At 37.0% G+C, this 16558-nt stretch overlaps 1 protein-coding gene across 2 annotated transcripts in view; it reads right to left on the bottom strand.

Annotated features, from left to right (window-relative positions):
• The window catches only part of RASA2 (RAS p21 protein activator 2), a 121389-nt gene that overhangs the window by 58861 nt on the left and 45970 nt on the right, over positions 1-16558 (bottom strand). For both annotated transcript variants that reach the window (XM_040233936.1, XM_040233937.1), the window contains exon 5: positions 11107-11183. In XM_040233936.1, coding sequence (XP_040089870.1) covers positions 11107-11183 — 77 coding nt within the window. The remainder of the gene's footprint in view (positions 1-11106; positions 11184-16558) is intronic.

The following is a 16558-nucleotide window of genomic DNA, read 5'->3' as shown; positions in this document are numbered from 1 at the left end:
TAGGATTGACTGGTTGGTTTCATCTCTTTGCAGTCAAACGGATTCTCAAGAGTCTTCTCCAGCATCAGCGTAATATCCTTCAAGTTCACCTCCTAGTTTCTGTACTTACTGCTGTCACAAATCTGATCTTTCTAAAATGCAAATCAGGTGCTCGCTTTGGCAGCACCAGATACAAATCTGTCCATTCTCTACTGTCTAAAACCTTCCAATAGTTCCATAAGCTCCTAAGTTTTATAAGTTCATATGGTACATAAGAGCCTCTAAGAACTAGCTCCAGACTATTTCATCAATTTCTGATCAATCTCTGACTCAATGTTCATATATCAAGCAACATCAAACTGCTTTTAATTATACACACACACAAAATACCATGCTGTTTCTTGACTTCATATTTTTGTTTGTATTATTCTTTTCCTTTTGGAAAAAAACACTTTTTTCTAGACAAGCTATTTTCTATTCATCCATTAAGAAGTCAAATGTTAACCTTTCTTCATTTATCTGTTTGTTTTAAAATTTATTTAGTGCCTAGTTAAGTGCCAGATGCTGGGGCCATGAAGTGAGTAAGACAAACACTGCCCCTGTCCTCATGGAGCTTAGAGTCTACCTGAAGATGACAAGCAATAACTAAAAAATAATAATAACTACAAATAGTGGCAAGTGCTATGGAAGACAAAGAATAGGGTACCCTATTTTAGGATAAGTGACATTTAAGTTGAAACTTAAAAAAAAACAAGAATGAACCAACTAGAAGAAGAATGGGCATAAGGACATTTCCGGCAAAAGGAAAGGCAGATGTAGATCTCTGAGCTAGAAGAGTAATGTCACACTCAAAGAACTGGGAGAACAAGCATATTCATAGGAAGTATGCAACAAAACAAGATCAAAAGGCAGGGGAGGTTGCTGGATCTATGGGCCATGATAAGGAGCCTGAATTTTATTCTAAATAAATGCACTGCAAACTCCAGTGTCTGAGCAGGGGACTGCCATGATCTAGTTTATGTTCCAAAAGACTGCTCTGGGCTGCTTACAAACAAAATGGACTGCTGACTGAAAGAAGAGTTAAAAGATTATTGAAATAGTCAAGGTAAGAAATGATTCATGGTTTGAAATAAGGAAATGTCAGTAGATGTTTATTAAAAATTAGAAAATTCAAGAAAAAATTTTATAGAACCAATAAAAACAATCCTATCTGTGGTGGGGTAGAGGAGAAAAAATTTTAAGTGACTCCAGATTTCTGGCTTGATCAATCGGGTGGACGCTGGTACTATCTGCTAATGCTGTGGGGAAGAGTTAGACATTAACAGATATAAAAGTCAATATTGCAGCTTTAAATGTGTTAAATTTGTGTGCTGTGAGACATCAGAGTGGAAGGCAAAAAAGGCAGGTGGACAATGAGTCTGGAGCTAGAAAAAAGATCTGGGTTGGATGCACAAGCTGTAGACAATTTTTCAAACTTTTTATTTTGAATTAATTTTTGACTTTCAAAAAGCTGTTAAATATTTGGAGTTCCTGTATACCCATCACCCAATGTTAACATTTTGTGTAATCAGAGTAGAATTATAGAAACAGAAAAGTCATTGATACGATGTTAGTTAATAATAAAGTTAACTAGTCTACAGACCTTACTTAAATGTCACCAATGTCCTTCTCCTGGCACATGATGTGACACAGGATCTCAAACTGCATTTAGCTGTCATGTCCACTCAGTCTCCTCTATCCAAAATGGCTCTTTGCTCCATGATCTTGACAGTACTGACCAGTTATTTTGTAAAATATCCCTTAAATTGAATTTGTCTGATGTTTGCTTATGATTAGACTAAGGTTATGCATCCTGGTATCCTTCTTAATGCAACTTACCAGGAGGTATTGAATGTCTCACTATTGGTGACATTAGTTTTGAGCACTCAGTTAAGATGGGGATTCCCAGGTGGTACAGTAGGAAAGAACCTGTCTGCCGAGCAGGAGACCTGAGAGGCAGGTTTGATCCCTGGGATGGGAAGATACCCTGGAGGAGGAAATGGCAACCAGCTCCAATATTCTTGCCTGGACAACTCCATGGACAGAGGAGCCTGGGGTTGCAAAGTGTCAGACACAAGTGAGTACCACCACCAGTTAAGATGGTACGTACCTATCAGACATCTTACAGTGTTATTCTTTGAGACTATGCATATATGCTGTCTGTCATTACACTTATGCCCATATTGTAGTACTTGCTAATAGTGATTTATTTCTATCATTTGTCCTATATTCACAAATAAGGAAAAGCAGTCCTTTCTCTACCACGTACTTAATTGTTACATCAGCACTGGCTCACTGATATTTACTTTACAGACTGTAATCTATTATTATCATTATTCACTTTGATGCTCAAATTGTCCCAGACTTGGTTATTTGGAGCTCTTTCTAACTGACTTCAACATCCTTTCTACATGCCCTCATTATTTTTTGAGCAATTCCTTACTTTCTGACTCCATAGATGCTCTAGGCTCATCTTTTATATTTTTCTGTTTCAGTGACTCTCAAACAAGTCACTACTTTAAAAAAAATTCACCTTCTTTTTACTGCAGCATGTCTAATAGGCAGCCAGTAGCCACATGTGGCTATTTAAATTTTAATTAATTAAAATTAGACAAAACTTAAAATTTAGTTCTTCAGCTGCACTAGTCATATTTCAAGTTTTCAATAAGCCACACAGCTACTGGCCACCAAAATGAACAATTAAGGCAAAAGACATTTTCATAATTACAGAAAAATCTAGTGTACAATCCTGACTGGAGAATGTTATTTAGAAATCAAGTATATAGGAAGTAAGCATATTCATTGCTACTGGGATGACACTGCCTACAGTGAACAGAGCGAGTATGCATACATGCATGCACGCACACATACACCCCCCTCATATCTATTAGACAATCTTACTTTGAGAAGTCTGCCTTCAAAGGAGAGCAGATAAACAGGGATGGTAGTGGGAAAGGGGAGTGGAGACGAGGCCTGGGAAGACATGTCTTTTAGAATGGGAGATCCTAGAACATGTTTATATGCTACTGAGAATAACCTAAAAGAGCAGATAACACTGATGAAACAGAAGAAGGGATAAATGAAGGAGCAAAGTCCTTTAGTAGGATAAAGACAGAGAACCCAGAGCTCAAATGTAAGAACTCACTCACAACAAGAGAAGGGGCACCGCATCTACTAAGCATAAAGGATAATGAGATGGAGGCCAATCCGGGTTTGCAGATTTGGATTCAGGAAGCTGTGACCAATTTACAGTTTGCAGAGATGGAGAATCTCACAGGTATAATGAGAAACACAGTAAAACTCCACATTAATTGTCAAGTACCCATGTGAGGTTTGTGACTATGAATTTAATTAGTCTTTCTGTGTGATTTTTCTCTAGTAATACTCAGGTGCACACTGAACACAAAGGAAGAGGTTGAGTTCATTCATATTAAAGGGATGAAGAGAAGGGCAGAGGAGTTTAGGGAACCTGTAAGAAAATAACTATAGTGACAGATCATGGAAAAAGGCCTAGAGGAAAGTAGAATAGGAGAAGGAAAGAATGTGGTAAAGATCAGTGGATGGAAGTCTTATTGAAGTTCAAGAAATGCTACAATGGGGAGCTTTCCAGGCCTGGAGAGTAACGGCAACTACTGGGATATGAAACTTTCCACAGACCTCTCCCCAGAACTGTTAAGTTCAGCAAGGAGCACAAAGAAAACAGCACAGAAAGCCATGGCTTGAACATCACTGAAAAAAGAAAACATCACAAACTTCAAAATACCTCTAAAGCTAAGAAATCAGCAATAAACCCCACAAAGCTACTACTGGAGTTCCATTGTTCTATGGACGTTGAGTATGGACAGTGAAGACTTAAGTGAAAAACACAAGGAAGAAAAGAATGCGGATCAATATATGTCCACATAGCAGTTTTCTTTACAACAGCCTCAAATGGGAAACAATTCAAATATCCATCAACTGGTTAATGTGTAAACAAATTCCATGCAAAGGAATACTATTCTTAAATAAAAAGAAATGAATTGGTCTCCAATTCTAGGACAAGATGGAGTACATTCATATGTCCCTCTTCTTCCCATCAAGCATGGCTAAAAGCCCAGGATGTTGAACAAACATAATAAAACTAAAAAGTGAAGAGAAGAAGGCAAGTCAATCAGAGATCTTGGAAACCAACAAAATTGGGACTCAGCAGTGAATTCCCTAGGTTTTCTTATTATCCCTTATATATCCCAGACTGAGTACCAGAGAAGCTACCAACCCAGAAGTACCAATGGGAAGAGACAAGTGCCCAGAGAGAAGCCAGCTTTCTCTAGCCAGCTTAGCAAGATAGAAGCCATTTTTAGACAATAACCATCTATTCCAATTAAACACCATGATAAACACTGGCTCTGCCCTCACACCCCCATCAACAAAGGCCTAAAGTTGAGGTGAGAACCTAGACTTTGACCTCTGACAAGCTGTAATGAGCCCTTCTTCCTGTGGAGTCAGTAGAGACCACGTGAGGAACACGGATTTCCATCGCCACCAAGTCTAACCATTCCTCCCCCTCCAGGACAGGGTGGCGTCGGAGAAGGCTGAGCGGGAAGGTTAGACTTTCACCACTTTGTAGGTGTAACTGACTCCTCCCAACCAGGATATCACTGGAGGCCACAGGCAACAGTAATAAGGTAGTCCTCCCTGTCCCAGTCAGAGTGGTAACAGGAAAAAGCAAAGGGGAGCCTGAACCAGCTCTCATTCAGCAGTTACAAGGAACTCTTCTCCTTCCTCCAGGGGTATCGACAGCAGTTGACTCAGGAACCTGGGCTTCTATTTCTACATGATAATAATGAATAGGAACCCCTCTTCCCCCACCAGCAGAGAGTCAGAGTCTGGTAAGATTCAGAGTCTCATCACATAATTCCCAAAATGTACCGGATAGAACTGAAAACCATACAATCTCCAGCTTAAATGAGAAAAGACAATCAGTAGGATGACAACACTGAGACAACATGGATGCTGAACTTATCTGATAGAAAATGTGAAAGCAGGCATCATAAAAATGACTCAATGAGCAATTATGAACACATTTGAAATAAATGAAAACATAGAAAGTTTCAGCAAAAAAAAAAAGTCTTACCAAAGAAATAAAGAAGAACCAAGTGGACATTTTAGGACTTAAAAATACCATAACCAAAATAAAAATAGCTCCACAGATGAGTTCAATCCCTGCATCAGGAAGATCCCCTAGAGAAGGAAATGGCAACCTACTCTTGCCTGGAGAATCCCACAGACGGAGGAGCCTGGTGGGCTACAGTCCACGGGATCGCAAAGAGTCGGACACGACTGAGCGACTTCACTTCACTTCACTTCAGATGAGTCCAAGAGTAGAACAGACAGAACAAAGAATCAGTGAGCTTAAAGAAATAACCTAATAGGAACAACAGAGGGAAAACAGACCAGAAAAAAAAAGAGAGGGGGCAGTGGGCAGAACCTCAGGTATGTATGGGATAATAACAGTTCTAACATTCAAGCCACTGGAGTCTCAAAAGGACAGGGGAGAAATCTAGCAGGGTTGATAAACGTAACAAGAAAAAATGGCTAAATATTTCCTAATTTGGCAAAAGATATAAGCATGTAGGTTCAAGAAGCTGAGCAGGCTAAAGCCAAACAAATCTATAGTCAAACAATAACACTTAGACAATGAAAGACAAAGATAAAATCTTCGAAGTATCCAGAGAGAAACATAGGAAAATCTGCATAGGAAAAACAATTAGAATGATAGTGGATTTCTCATCAAAAATCATGGAGGCCAAAAGGAAATAGTACATTTTTCATGTGCTGAGGAAAAAAAAAGAACTATCAACCAAGAATTCTATGTTCAGTGAAAATATCCTTTAGGAATGAAGAAAAAAATCAAGACATTTTCACATAATGAAAAACTGAAGAAAGTGTAACCAGTAGACCTATCCTAAAAATAATGATAAGAGGAAATTCTCTAAACGTAAAAGACAGTGATAAAAGAAGGGATCCTGAAATGACAGGAAGGAAAAAATATGGAAAGAGCAAATATGTAACTAAATACAAGAGACTAGAATTCTCTTCTTTTCTAAATTGTGTTAGACAGCTGAAAGACTGTAACACTGATGGAAGTTCTTACTGTTGTACAAGAAATACTTCATACAATTATATTACAAATGGTGGAGGATTAAAAGAAGGTAATGTTTCTACATTTTATTCTCACTGACAAAATGTCAACACTAGTAGACTACAAGTTACACATGTACAATGTAAAACCTAAAGCAAACACTAAAAAAAACTAAACAAAGAGATACAGTGTAGATTTTTTAAAAATTACAGATAAAATTAAATTCTAGAAAATGTTCAAGTAACTCACAGGAAAAAGAAAATAGGGGACAGAAAATAAAAAAATAAAATGGTAGATTTAAGCCTGGTAGATATAAGCACTAAAGAATTGATGCTTTTGAACTGTGGTGTTGGAGAAGACTCTTGAGAGTCCCTTGGACTGCAAGGAGATCCAACCAGTCCATCCTAAAGGAAATCAGTCCTGAATATTCACTGGAAGGACTGATATTGAAGCTAAAACTCCAATACTTTGGCCACCTGCTGTGAAGAACTGACTCACTGGAAAAAAGCCTGATGCTGGGAAAGATTGAAGGCAGGAGGAGAAGTGGACAACAGAGGATGAGATGGTTGGATGGCATCAACAACTTGATGGACATGAGTTTGAGCAAGCTCTAGGAGTTGGTGATGGACAGGGAGGCCTGGTGTGCTGCAGTCCGTGGCATCACAAAGAGTCAGACACAACTGAGCGATTGAATTGAACAGAACTGAAGCCTAACATCAGTAATTATATTAAAAGTGGTATAAATTCACTAAATAAAAGACAGAAATTGGCAAAACAGATTTTGAAAACTGCACAAAAACTGGCTGGATCTGATTGGGGGAAAAGCCAACCTCAAAGGTTACATATTATAAGAGTCCATTTACATAACATTTTTGAAATGACAAAATTTTAGATATGGAGACAGATCAGATGTTGCAAGATTAGGGATGGTGGTAGGGGAAGTGTGGGTGTGACTATAAAAGGCTAGCATAAGAGAGATATTTACAGTGATAGAATCATGTCGTATCTTGATTGTGGTGGTAGTTATACAAATCTACACATGATAAAATGATAAAATGTATACTCTGCAATGTCAATTTTCTGGTTTTTATATTGTATTTATAGTTATGTAAGAGGTAACCACTGAGCGAAACTAAGTGAAGGGTACCAAGGACTTCTCTGTACTTTGTAATTTCCTGTAAATCTATGATTTATTTCAAAACTAAAAAAAAAATCAAACTGCCGGAGTTTAAAACCAGACTCCACTCTTCCCATATGAACTTGGACTCATTTAACTAATCTGTGCATTGTTTCATCACCTGTAAAACAAGGACAACAGTATCTACGAATAAGTTATTACACGAAATAAAAAATACCTAAAAAAAAGGATGAAATACTGATATATAATATGGATATATCTTAAAAAGCAGTATACTAAGTAAAAGATACAAGAGATTATATATTATATAAATCTGTTCATATAACATTCTATAAAAGGCAAAAAATACAGGGAGAGAAACCAGATCATAGATGCCTGAAAGTGAAAGTCACTCAGTCGTGTCTGACTCTTTGCAACCCCATGGACTATACAGTCCATGGAATTCTCCAGGCCAGAATACCCATTGGAGTGGGCAGACTTTTCCTTCTCCAGGGGATCTTCCCAACCCAGCTATCGAACCCAAGTCTCCCTCATTGCAGGTGGATTCTATACCAACTGAGCTATCAGGGAAGCCCCTATGGTTGCCTAGAGTTGGATATAAGGAGAGGGGAATTTAACACATCTCTGAGTAATGCCTTTTGGTATAGTTTTGACTTCTGAAGTCATCCAGATATTCTACATATTCAAAAAATAAAAGTAAACCAACAAGGATGGGGAAAAACATTAAACTAAATACAAACAAAGCAAATCAATCCACTTAACTGTATTTCATGTATACAACATAACCAAACTGAACAGAGTTGAGAGAATAGTGGAAGGCAGACTAATCCAAATACCTTCACTATATGCTCTCGGTCTAGAAGAAAAACTATACACAAATCTTAACTGTTTTCAGTAGGCAAATCCAAATTGAGGAATATCTAAAAAAAAAATAACTGGCCTGTATCTTCAAAAATTTCAATACCATGAAAGACAAAAAGTGCTAAAGACTGCTGACTACAGGTTAAGGAGATTAGAGACATTACAACTAAATGTAACACATGATCTTGGACTGTATACATTTTTGGAGAGAAAAAGATGTCTAAAGGACATTATTGGAACAGTTGACAAAAGTAAAATGTAGTAACTGTAAAGTACTGAAATATAAAAGCTATAGATAATACTTTTATTGTAACAATGTTAAATTTCCTAAATTCAAAAACTGTAATAGAGTACATTTAAATATTATATTTATACTATTTATAATAGTGTCATTATTCTTAGAAAACACATACTGATATATTAAGGATTATGGTATGTGCAACCTTCTTTAAAAGAGTTCAGAAGAAATTAACTAAGTAAGTAATATATATAGTATTTTATGTGTGTGTAGACTCCAGTACTGTTGCCTGGAAAATCCCATGGACTGAGGAGGCTGGTGGGCTGCAGTCCATGGGGTTGCTAAGAGTCGGACACAACTGAGCGACTTCACTTTCACTTTTCACTTTCATGCATTGGAGAAGGAAATGGCAACCTACTCCAGTGTTCTTGCCTGGAGAATCCCAGAGACGGGGGAGCCTGGTGGGCTGCCGTCTATGGGGTTGCACAGAGTCGGACACGACTGAAGCGACTTAGCAGCAGCAGCAGCAGACATATATAAGTACATAATATAAAAATATATTTATACAGAAAGAGAATGTATCAAAGGAGCTGGGGTTTTTTTGGGAGAATAGTCTGGAGCAGCAGTATAGTATATGTGTGGCTCAGTCATGTCTGACTGCAACTTCATGGACTGTAGCCCATCAGGCTCCTCTGCCCATGGGATTTTCCAGGCAAGAGTACTGGAGTGAGTTGCCATTTCCTCCTCCAGGAGATCTTCCTGACCCAGGGATGGAATGCAAGTCTCTTGCATGTCCTGCACTGGCAGGTGGATTCTTTACCACTGCGCCACCTGGGAAGCCTGTTAGGAGCAGCAGTAGGAGAGTATTGCTGACCCTGCTCCCTGGCCCCTAGAATACATAGCTTCAGACTGAGAAGGCAAGAGGAACCAGAGATCAAATTGCCAACATCTGCTGGATCACTGCAAAGGCAAGAGAGTTCCAGAAAAACATCCTCTTTTGCTTTACTGACTATGCCAAAGCCTTTGACTGTATGGATCACAACAAACTGTGGAAAATCCTTCAAGAGATGGGAATACCAGACCACCTGACCTGCCTCTTGAGAAATCTGTATGCAGGCCAGGAAGCAACAGTTAGAACTGGACATGGAACAACAGACTGGTTTTAAAGCAGGAAAGCAGTACATCAAGGCTGTATACTGTCACCCCGTTTATTTAACTTATATGCAGAGTACATCATGAGAAATGCTGGGCTGAATGAAGCACAAGCTGGAATCAAGATTGCAGGAAGAAATATCAATAACATCAGATATGCAGATGACACCACCCTTATGGCAGAAAGTGAAGAACTAAAGAGCCTCTTGATGAAAGTGAAAGAGGAGAGTGAAAAAGCTGGCTTAAAGCTCAACATGCGGAAAACTAAGATCATGGCATCTGGTCCCATCACTTCATGGCAAATAGACGGGGAAACAATGGAAACACTGACAAGCTTTATATTGGGGGGGGGGTCCAAAATCACTGAGATGGTGACTACAGCCATGAAATTAAAAGACACTTGCTCCTTGGAAGAAAAGCTATGACACATCTAGACAGCATATTAAAAGCAGAGACATTACTTTGCCGACTAAGGTCCATCTAGTCAAGGCTATGGTTTTTCCAGTGGTCATGTATGGGTGTGAGAGTTGGACTATAAAGAAAGCTGAGTGCCGAAGAACTGATGCTTTTGAACTGTGGTGTTGGAGAAGACTCTTGAGAGTTCCTTGGACTGCAAAGAGATCAAACCAGTCCATCCTAAAGGAAATCAGTCCTGAATATTCACTGGAAGGACTGATGTTGAAGCTGAAACTCCAACACTTTGGCCACCTGATGCAAAGAACTGATTCACTGGATAAGACCCTGATGCTGGGAAAGATTGAAAGGTGAGAGGAGAAGGGATCACAGAGGATGAGATGGTTGAATGGCATCACCAACTCAATGCACATGAGTTTGAGTAAGCTTGGGGAATTAGTGATAGACAGGGAAGCCTGGCGTGCTGCAATCCATGGGGTCACAAAGAGTTAGGCACGACTGAGCAACTGAACTAAGAAGGCAGCAGAGGCAATAGTACTTCACGGGATATTCACTACATATCAGTTAAGACATAGAGAAAACATTCAGAAGTCAGGGATATTCAGTTGTTTATTGACAGCCCAGAGGAAGGGTTTTGGACAGAGGGAAAAGGCTGGAACAGATTTACTGAACAGTTAGAAGATTAGAGTCTGGGTGATAAAAATGAGTTGAGAGCAAAAGTGTAAAAAAGGAATTCAAAGCAGGTAAGAATCAACACTGGTAATCTCAAGGTACACATTCAGTTTTAGCCCTAAGGGTCCCTAATGCCCTGCTGGGTTTTATCTATTGGAGTTTCTAGAGGCCATCTACTAGGAAGCTTTTCCAACTCCTTCCTGTTAGGTTATACACACATGTTTATCTGTGATCCTATGAAAACACCCTACATCTATCATTTAACACACATTAAAGAAATTATTAGCTGAATGAATTAATGACTCATATATAACCTGAGTAGACTAGATGTGAGAAAATAAACTGGAAAACAAATTAATAAAGGAATAACAGCAGAGTTCATTTCTTAAAAAAAGATTTTGAAGTATTTAAAATAAGGAGTTGACTTAAGAGTCAAAGAATACAAAATGGAGAATTATTTCTAGTTGATTTTGGCAAAAGAAATATGCTTACTGTACAACAAGCTGCTGGCACACAGTTCCATTTTCTGTTATCAGTTCATTCAGTTTTAATTCAAGGTGAACTTTACCCTATAAAGACAAAAAAAAAAGTCAAAAATTGAGAAATCTATTTTACTGACAAAATATTAAGTAAAGGTATATTCTTTTTTAAAAAAAACTTCTTATTTTATATTGGGGTATAGCAGATAAACAATGTTGTGGTAGTTTCTGGTGAATAGCAAAGGGATTCAGCCATACATATACATGCATCCATTCTCCTCTCAATTCCCCCCAATCCAGCCTGGCACATAACACTGAACAGAGTTCCACGTGCTATAAAGGTATGTTCTTTTTCAAATGGCACTCATAACATTTAGTTATCCACTAACTAAATTTTAGTGATCTTTAGCACATGGCTTTGTCTACATCAAGTACGTGTTAAATGACTTATAACCAACAATGCAGATCAAAATCTGAGAGTTAAGCAGTCAAATGCTTATATCAAACATGATATTCAAATCTAAGAATTCTATTCCCTAGTCAACAAATATTTATTTATCTCAATTATCATGAATTAGGAAGATAACACACATTTTAGGAAAATCTGAATTTAGCAACTTAAAGACACAGAATGTTTTGTCCAGAAAAGATAAGTATAAAGATAGTATCATACAAATCTAAGCAATAAAAGTAACTTAAAACTGGTAAGATTCAATTTGTCACACTTACTTTTCTCAAATAATTAAGATTTATGGAATATTTACTGTATTTTAGGAGACACTGTAGGAGTGGGTAGGAATCTACATGAGTATAAAATAAAGTCATTGGGAATTCCCTGGTAGGCCAGTGGTTAAGATTCTATGCTGTCTCTGCTCAGGGCCCAGGTTCAACCCCTGGTCAGGGAACTAAGATCCCAAAGCCATGTGCTGAGGGGAAAAAAAAAAAAGTAAAACAAAGTTACTGCTTATAAGAACTTACAATCTAGTTGGACAGACAATAAACAGGCGAAGAACACTGATGAAAACATAGGATACTAAGAATGAAAATAAGGGCTACTTTCTTAAAAAGCCATTAATAAATGGACTTTTAAAATTTAGTAGTATAAGTTTAAAGCAAACTATCAACTTCTCAAGAAACAAAGGCTTAGGAACAATATAAGCCAGGACTTGATTATTTCTACCCTGCCATCAGGGATGAGCAATTCTAAACTGGTAATGAGCAATTCAGAACTGGTTAAGAATTGGTGCTAGATTACCTCCACCCAACTGACATGACAAACTGTCACACTGCCAAGTGAAGATTTCAAGGGTGTGATATCTAGAGACTAATGACGTAAGTAATTTCATCAGAGGATGGAACATTTATTATCTAGTTACTATTCTTCTTTGAAACAAGCCTTTAGACATATGCAGAAATCTATCCTGAATCAGCCTATTTTTAATGGGCATATTTTATACAAGAGAGATCCTGAGGTTCACTGACTATAAAGCTCAAGGGATTGAGCAATAAGCACTGATGTATCTCAACATAACAGTCTGCATAAGAAAGTTAAGCTCTAAAAAACAAAGGCATCAGTTGCCATAAAATTAGCAGTTAGGTGGAATTGGAACTAGATCTAGCAAACCTTCCACTAAAAACCTAGATATAAATTATTTATAAAATCATATGCGATTTATACAACAGGTCTTTCATTCATCAGGCATTTAATATTCACACCCCTACTATTCAAGAGTGATCTCAAGAAGGTCCATGATATGTAGTAATTTATGACTCAACTAAAATTCTGAATCCTAGTTTGCTGTCACACCAGCATCTGTGTCATGTGACTCATGAGTGAGCCTAGCCAACTGCGTCCACATTTACATCTCAAAGCAGTTGTACCATTTTAACATGAATGTGTTTTATGGTAGAAACTGTATACCAACAAGGCACTCCCAAATGCTTCTCAGAAAATGTCTAGGATCTACTCTATTTTAAAAACAATAAAAACTATTAATAAAGAGTAGAAGAACAGTATAATTTCACTGACAATATCATGCACTGTATCAAATGTACTGAACACTGTATCAAGTCAAGACTAGAAATAAAGAAGATATTTAACGGGGTTCTACAGGAATCATTGCCATTGAGTAAGAGCCTACCTAATATGTTCATTACTTCCACTGGCTGTTAAACAGAACATTCTTTTGGTATTAGTCAACAATAACATAATTATGTATTAACCTGGTCAAAAAAAGAGTGGAGAGAGAGCAAGGAGACACAAGATACATACTACTAGGGTGGAACACTAAAATTAAAAAGCATTATGAACTGAATTAAGGAAACTAACTTCTAAACTGTTAAGGTACTACCCTCATTATATAATTTAACATGGAAATATACATATATATATGATACTTAGTAAAAGAAACAAATCACAAAATAGGGTATATAATTCAAAGTTAATTTGTAAAAATAAAACATACTACATGTATTGCTATATAAAATTACTACAAAGCTCCCTACCAAAACATTGATCAAACTTTGGTTGGTACGATTTCAAGTTCATCTAGATTTTTAAAGTTTCTACTACCAATGTGTTTTGCTTTCTAGTAAATAAAGAAAATGAACAAAAAGTTTTAAAAATTATTTGAAGGTCCTTTTTAGTGTTACAAACCCATATTTGAAAACACTTAAGAAAAATCTGGTATTCCCTACTATATTCACCTGCAAGTTCAGTTTTACTTACATCTGTCACCATTTTATAAATCTGGAGAGCATTAAAACAAGTTTATTTGGGGCTGGGAGGGGGGAAAGTGAAGTCACTCAGTCGTGTCCAACTCTTTGCAACCCCATGGACTGTAGCCTACCAGGCTTCTCCACCCATGGGATTTTCCAGGGAAGAGTACTAGGGTCAGTTGCCATTTCCTTCTCCAGGGGATCTTCCCAACCCAGGGATTGAACCCAGGTCTCCAGCATTGTAGGCAGACGCTTCACCCTCTAAGCCACCAGGTTTCAGTAAAACATTATGAGTTCAGCAAAACAGTTCCTAGTTTCCTTTGAAGCCAGGGACAGTGGCTAAGGATAGCCATAAGATACAGTTCTAGCCAATGAGGTGTAAACAGAAGCTGCAGGTAGAGCAACCAAAGAAGCTGCTGAAAGGGACTCTCTAACTTCAGCAGTGGCCTGAGAGGCTAAAAAGCTTACTCAAAACTTTCTATAATCTCATGCTGAAAACGATAAAAGCGGGAGCCCAGGGCCCACCAAGATAGAGAGGCCCTTGTAAACACCCAGGCTTTCTGCTGGAATTTTGAAGGCCTATGCTTGAGTAGGAAAGGTGAACAACATAGATCAGCCTTACAGTGAGTGAAATCTAGCCTGGAATCAGCCAAATCCCTAACTGGGTTAAAGAGATCAGCCTCTAGCCTAACCACATGCCGAAAGCAAATTTTTCTGGAGGGAGGAAAAAATATCCAGAGCTTCAAGTTATCTCTAAAATATTTCATATTTCAATATCCAGCATTCCATCAAAAATTATGAAACATGCCATTAGACCAAACACCAAACCCCCTCCACAAAACCCAAAAAATCAAAACCTGACAAAGAGGATCAGATTAGTAAGAGACATAGACAATGGATTTAACTGACAAGAGTTTGGTTTGGGGTTTTTTTTGAGATAGAAAATGAAATGAAAAACTGAGCCAATATCCGGAAATGATAAAATATGTCAAATGAAAAACACAGAATTAAGCAATAAAATAACCAAAATGAACATGTATTTAACCACAGATTAGCCATAGCTGAAAAGAGGACTGGTGAAATAGATGATAGATTAGTCAGAGAGGAAGAGTGCATAAAAGACATATGAGACATAGTAAAATGGTCTATTATTCATGTAACTAAAGTCTCAGAAGAGAAGAGAAAGAACAAACAAGGGGAAAAATGGAAAGAGTTTGCCTGGAATTTTCCTAAACTGAAGACAGACATCAAGGCACAGTAAGCAAGAGCCCCTAGGAACACCCAAATAGGATAAATATAAAGAAAACCACATGTAGGCAAGGCATAGTAAAACTGATGAAAACAGAAGATAAAGAATCCTAGGGCGACTAAAAATAACAGGGACGGTACTCTCAAAGAAGTAACTGTAAGATGCTGACAAGAAACTGTATCTGGTGATAAATGTGCAGTGTGATTTGACCCACCATAGCTTTCTTATTATCCATCCTCATAAGGAAGGTTCAATAACAAAATAATATACCCTTTATATGTGAGGAAATAATGGAAGATCAAATATCTGATCATCTTCTACTTTCTCATTTAAAAACAAATCAAATTCTTAGAGGGCCTTATTCTATATATATTTCAGAGCACTAATCATGATAGGTTGATATAAGCAACTACACCACGTTAATATGTATAAGCAGCATACTTAGAAGCTTATATTACTCTGGTACTATCTGAGGGTTTATATTCTAACTTTATTTCAGCTACTATTATAAAAATTTCACATAGAAAAATCTGGGATTATTTTATAGTATATATATATTCTCATACCATATTGTAGATATTACATAAATTTTTGCATAGTTTGGGAAAGTCAAATGAATACAGGTATTTCGCCAAAACACAATACATGCACTTAAAAACTGCATGAGTCTAAACTTTTTTTAGTTTTCAATCACAAAACACTAAATTTTAACAATAATCTCACAGAACTCAGGAATTTTCAACTGATGAAAATTTTTCTTCATCTGAAGGAAACTTCTGGTGAGATTTCTGGTCAATGTTCTTTTATATTATAATTAATTCTATGAATCATTTTAACACAGCTGCCTATCTAATGAAAAAAATAAAGGCTGTACTTAATTATCTTCTATTTACAGATGGATTTGTTTTCTCTTCAAAAATTATTTATTTTGATCTAGAATGACTCATTCCTTTATTAGTCCATGTTTACAAATTTACAGATGCAGTTTTTAAAATACCTACATACTCATTATGTCTTAACTGGACATGTTTAAAGGAATCCTAATGTATGCATTATTTGCTATAAACACTGTACTTTTAAATTTTTATTTATTTTAAAAAATGTTTTCTATAAATTTATAACAAAAAACATACACATAGTTGCATATAAGAATACATTGTTATTTATTTATTTTAATGCTTGTTTTAAATAGGGAAGAAGCCATATTACCACCCACACACACACCAAAAAAAACCCTACAAAACAATCAATAACTTATGGCATGATCCAGAAATTCAAGATAAGCTTGTTGGTAAAGACTTATTAACTAAGCAATTACAGCAAAAGGATGTGACTGACACTGCATCTGGATTTACTGCTTGTACAAGTTGTGTTGAGACAAATACCCTTAATTAATGAGAACACCAACTTCTCCATATGAGCGATTTGGTTTAATCAGTCATATCAAATATAAAAGCATACTTTTTAATCATAATGCCTGAAAAAGAAAGAAAGAAAA

Source organism: Oryx dammah, unplaced genomic scaffold (assembly GCF_014754425.2).
Source record: "Oryx dammah isolate SB20612 unplaced genomic scaffold, SCBI_Odam_1.1 HiC_scaffold_2, whole genome shotgun sequence".
Taxonomy (NCBI): Eukaryota; Metazoa; Chordata; class Mammalia; order Artiodactyla; family Bovidae; genus Oryx; species Oryx dammah.
This window is presented reverse-complemented; position numbering and strand designations above follow the sequence as displayed.